The sequence below is a fragment of the Bison bison genome, unplaced genomic scaffold (genome assembly GCF_000754665.1).
Source record: "Bison bison bison isolate TAMUID 2011002044 unplaced genomic scaffold, Bison_UMD1.0 scf7180017864259, whole genome shotgun sequence".
Lineage (NCBI taxonomy): Eukaryota > Metazoa > Chordata > Mammalia > Artiodactyla > Bovidae > Bison > Bison bison.
In genome coordinates, this window is record NW_011494831.1 from 4,754,140 (window position 1) to 4,759,625 (window position 5,486).

The following is a 5,486-nucleotide window of genomic DNA, read 5'->3' on the forward strand; positions in this document are numbered from 1 at the left end:
TGGGGGCACAGTCCTGCTTTCCAGCAAGACTTTATTAGAACCTGAATGTTCTTCAAGTGCCCCCGGCAGGCTGCAGTGTCCTCAAATGGGCCAGTCAGTGGCCAACAGGACCACAAATGAACCTGAAGCACGGGATCACATGGCATCTCTCTCCGTTGAACCAGGACACCTATCAGTTGACAAGAGGACAACTGTCCTTCAGTCCATACCCCCCTCTGCAGACAGGTTCCATTCTCTGCCCAGCACTGACACTGACATGGGGCCACAGTGTCCCTCACGGACTCCCTCCCACACTGAGCCTACTCCAGGTGGGAGCCATTGCACTAGAAAACTGGAGCATTTCCTGGGAGCAGATGAACAATCTATGTGTCATACAAGCTCTTCTGAAATCACAGAGAAAAACAAAGAAGCAACCAGAGCGCCTCCCTCTGCTGATGCTCTGGGTTCAGATAGTCTTCCTTCTTCAGCAACCTCCAGGGAGGAGGACAGGAGGGTGATGACAGGTGAAGTAGTGGCTGCCTCACTTTCTCAGGCCCCTTTTGAGGATTCTGGACAGATTGCACAGGGGAGAGAGGTATTGGCTGTGGCCGAGGGCATGCTCCCTGGCCATCAGGAGAGCAGCCCAGCCCACCAAGAACCTGGGACTCTGGACTGCACATGGGGAGGAGGTTCAGATAACTTCCAAGCCATTGCACAGGGAGGAAGAACAACCTGTTTTGAAAGTCACCTTGTGATCTCTGTTGTTCAGAATTCAACCAGCCTCTCAGAGCCTAACCAAGACCAGGGCCAATGCCTCAAGGCTTCCACCAGCTTAGAAGAAGGGAGGGCAAGCCCCAAACGGGGTACTGTCCTGCCTGGAGCCCTGAAGGGGGTTGGACTGGAAGCTCCCTCACAGCCATGTGTGAAGCGGGAAGGGAGTGTTGGCTCTGGGCCAGCAGAAGCCTACGGGGCTGGCATGGAAGGTCCCAGGCCAGCTCTGTTGCCGGATCAGAGCCCCGGGGGAGTCAGAGAGGAAGCCCTGAGCAGATGCCCACAGGAAGACTCGGGTTTTGGTGTCTCCTCATGGAGCCCTGGTGGCAGCAAGACCCTTGGCCTATCCCAGGGCCAGGAAGAGAGTAGATCTGGTCCTTGCTGGCATCCGCGCAGCCCTCAACCTGTTGTTTGGGCTGCCCGTTCCTCCCCTCCCTCCACCTCACTATGTTACAGAGATGGTGACTTGGGCAGGGGGCCTTCCACGGCCCCTCTACACCCTCACCACCCTGCCAGGGTCCCCTCCAGGGCCTGGGGAATGGAGAGAAGAGAGGGCCATGGCGGGGAACCTGGCGTGCTGTTGGCGCATGGCTTTGAGCCCAAAGGCATTAATGTGGAGCTGGGGCCAGCAGACGGCAGCACCCTGGAGGCCTCCGCCACTGCGGTCCTGCCTCTGACTGGGGGCTGCAGCTCCCCTGCTGCCCCCGACATGAGGACCAGCCCCCCCAGCCACTCGCTCACTCGCTCCAGATCAATAGGGGATCCTGAGAAGGCGGCTGCGGAGAAGAAAGTCCGAGCCAAGCTTGAGGCTCTCCCTTTCCCTGAGGGCAAGTGCTCCGAGACACCCGGGAGGTTGCAGGACAGCTCTGTGGGGGGCCAGGGTGCGAAGGGCTCTCAACCCAAGCCAGCAGCTCTGGGGGGACCACACACCCTGAATTTAAGTGAACGATGTGTTGAGAGTGAGCTGCTGGAGGGACTACAACAGGGCTGTTTGGGAAATGACATCAGATGCCTTCCAGAAGAGCCGCAACTTGCCCCAGGGTCCAGGGATCATGGTGGCTTGCATCCCCAAGAAAAATTCATAACAGAGTTAAAGTATATCTCCAGATCCCAGGTTGACAGTCTATGGGAGGAGGAAGAGCAGCAGAGAGACCAGGCTGCAGGTGGCCGTGAAGACCCTGCGGGGGTCAGGAGTCCTCCATGTGCTGATGAAGGTGGCTCGGACAGCTGTCAGATTAGAAGTGCAGACAGAGAGGGCAGGACGGTGGCCAGGTCCCCCGTGTCCAAGACGATCTCGCCCAGCTTTGGTGACTCAGCCGCTGTCTCCTTAGGGCAACGCAGAGCACACTGGCCGGCAGCGCAGGGCCCCAGGCAGCCCTCTTCTGGTGGGGAGCAGCCGGTGCCCCACCACCGGAGTGCACGTCCTATAATTGCAGTCTTCTCTGGTCGCAGATACTCCAGACCACAGTTCTCTGTGGTCAGCTCTTCCCGGTCTCTTCAGGAGCTGAACTTGAGTGTGGAGCCTCCTTCCCCAACAGAGGAGGATATTGTGGAGCCCAACCGATTGTGGACCTCACACCCCAGGGGCACTTCCTCAGAAAAATCTGCGGTGAGAACATCTCTGAACGCTGAGGGCTGTGATCAGGAAGCCTCCTCTGACTTGGACAGTATTGCTGCTGATCTCAGGCCCCTGCCACCTGCACCCCCACCTTACTCAGCGACTTCAGGTTTCTCGAGAATGCCAACCCCCAATCTCACGTCTGTCCATCCATCTGGTGCTCTGGAACAGGCCCAGTCAGGAAAGCCAGAGAGACTGGGTGGCCAAGCCAGGCCAGAGGAGTGGCACTCCACGGATGTGGACAGAGGAGCCCTGCTCTTGGGCCCCAGTGACGTCAACCCCTGTATCCTTCCCTGGCATCCCAAGGGGCCTGCACGCGCTGGCTGGAGGCAGCATGTGTTTGGCGGTGCAGTCAGTGTCTCCTGCCGCCCCACATCGCAGGGCCTGACACCACCAAACGTGGCCCAGAGCAGCATGGATAGCCACGTAGAGGACCAGAGCTCCTTGTTCCGCTCCCACCTCAGCACCTTGGCCAGCGCCCAGAGTCTGTTGAACAAACGCAGCAGCGTTGGAAATGCCCGAGGTTCACGTAAGGCCTGGGAGGTATGGGGATCCTTGCCTGCCCTGAGGAACCCTGACATCCTGATCAGCTCTGAAGGAGCAGCCCCCTCGAAGGGTCCTGATAAGAGAGCCCAGTTCCGGGGCACCCCTGATGAAGTGGGTTCTCTGAGGAGGGAGCCTCCTTGGGCTGAGGAAAGCACTGCAGGTCCAGTGGATGAGATTATGCTGCTGTATCCATCCGAGGTAGGTGGTCCCATAGCTCAGTCCAGGATGGACACCTTGGAGCAAGGCACGCAGACCCTGGGCTGTGGGTCCCACTGGAGCTATTCTGACTTCTCATCTGCCCAGTCAGATCTGGCCTCCTGGGCCAGCATGCACAACCTGTCTCTCCACCTCTCGCAACTCCTGCACAGCACCTCGGAGCTGTTGGGGAGTCTCTCCCAGCCAAGTGTGGCCGAAAAGGAGTGGAATGCCAAGAGGGACACCCCTCATGAGGTGCCCCAGACTCAGATGACAGACGGCTCTACTCAGACTACCGTGGATGAGGGCATCCAGACTGACCTGGCCTCACCACCTCTCCACCTCCAGGCCCCAGAGGCCGACCCTCAGAAGGTCAATGTGATCCTTGAAGGGCTGGGCTCAGATCTCACTAGTATGTGTCAAGGAAAGGGACGTGTTCCCAGGGCACTTCAGAAGAGAAAGGCAGAGGAGACAGTGTGGAAAACAGCAGGGCCCTTAGATCTTCAGGGAGAAGACAATCTTTGCAGGCCCCAGAGTGCCCCTGTACCCTCATTCCACTTCAACTTGCAGAAAGGCCCCTTTGGGCAGAACCTGCCTTCTCTGAGCCCCCAGGCTTCTCCAGATGCCCTCCTGCCTCCCAGCTCCCAGGCAGAGGAGCCCTCCTGCCTGGCTGTTGGCAGACCCTGCCTCAGCGCGTTTTCCTCCCCAGGGCCCTGCCCCCACCCTGTGGAGTCTGTTGGGGAGCTCAGGGTGCAGGAGCAGGGGTCCGCCAGCACCTTGCTGGTGGACAGGGCCTCCTCCCCGATCCTCACACTTAGTGCCAGCACCCCAGGGTCGGGGATCCCCCCAAGTGCCTTGTCTCTTTCATCTCCCTCAGCTCTTTCCCTTGACAGCCGCCAGAAACTCGTGTCCAGCCCAAGCCTTCCCCTTCCTGCCCCCCGGCCTCCAGTGGGTAATTTTTCTCAAACCACTGAGGAGGCAGATGGCTCTCAGAGAGCAAGGGCTCCATGTGGAGAAGGTAGAAGTTCCTTAGAAGGGGGCAACCACAGGCCCTTCTTTGGGGTGAGCTCCCAAGGCAACCCACAGCAGAGCACAAAGCTCCAAGTCCGTTTTGTGCAGCAGCCCCTACAGCAGTGTCTGCCCAGGACCACTGCCGGGGTGCAGAGCAGACTGTCGCCCCCTCCACTGGGGAACAGGAGCCAGAGGCTGGCTGACAGCTTTCTGCCTGAGGACATGGCCTCACTAGAGTGTGGCCCGCTGAGCAGAAGGGGGCCAGGTGGATGGCAGAGCAGGGTGGAGAAAAGGGGTGAGCGCTCAGCATCTCCCGCGGAGCTGCAGCCCTCTCTGGACGGTCCCTGTCCACGGGGGGTCCTCCAGCGCCACAGCCCCTGCCCTTTCTCTGAGTTGACTGATACCCCAGGGCTCCAGGGTTGCGTCTTGGGCCCGCCTGTGGCCTGCCAGCCTGGGGGACTGCTGCCCCCCGGTTCCCAGATGCACACGGCTCCTGAGCCCCAACATCATGGTCTGAGGGACCTCCCCGTACATAACAAATTTAGCGACTGGTGTGGGCCTCAGAATAGCTCTCCTGGAGGGCCAGGTACGGTGGATTCTCTGGGGACCAGATGTGATTGTAGCTCTGGAGAGCAGTCCCAGAGGCTCCCACAAGCCCCTCAGGACCAGATTCGGGCACCTGAGTGGCCCCAGAGGGAACAGATCCCCCTGAAAGTTGGGGCCCAGAACCTCTCCCTCAGCACAGAACTCACAGAAGCAAAACTGCACCATGGCTTCGGGGAGGCAGACGCCCTGCTGCAGGTGCTGCAGAGCGGCACGGGGGAGGCGCTCGCTGCCGAGGAGGAGGAGCTAAACGCCCGGTAAGGACCCGGCCCTGGGTGGGACGCCAGAGAAGGCTAACAGCTGGCTGTTCCCCTCTCCCTGGCTCAGCTCTGGGATCTTCCAGGGGTCAGAGATAGATCTTAAGATGGAGAAGGGGCTTCAGGGTCAGCATCAGTGACTCAGTCACGTTCTGTCTCAGGCCAAAACACACACCAGAGACCCTCCAGAGGAAGCGGGCTGAGGGACTTCAGAACTCCCGTTGGACGCGAAGCCTCAGCCCCGAGAAACAACTGAGCTTCGCCCGGGACTTTGACCTCCCCAGCCGGCGCCGAGAATACCTGCAGCAGCTGAGGAAGGATGTTGTGGAGACCACCCGGTAGGTGGACCGAGTGCCCTGCGGGGAGCCGGTTCGGTGTGGGGCGAGAGCATGTGGGGAGCGGGGCCCGGACTCTAGTGTCCTGGACACCAGAGGCCACAGCTTTGTATGCCAGGAGTGGGTCCTACATGCCTGTGGACAGTGGTAGGCAGCTGTGGAGAGAGAGGC

At 59.9% G+C, this 5,486-nt stretch overlaps 1 protein-coding gene across 1 annotated transcript in view; it reads left to right on the top strand.

The window, feature by feature from the left end:
* The window catches only part of STARD9 (StAR-related lipid transfer (START) domain containing 9), a 122,063-nt gene that overhangs the window by 94,233 nt on the left and 22,344 nt on the right, over positions 1 to 5,486 (top strand). The window contains exons 25-26 of the mRNA XM_010848060.1: positions 8 to 4,980; positions 5,142 to 5,318. Of these exons, the coding sequence (XP_010846362.1) occupies positions 8 to 4,980; positions 5,142 to 5,318 (5,150 nt within the window). The remainder of the gene's footprint in view (positions 1 to 7; positions 4,981 to 5,141; positions 5,319 to 5,486) is intronic.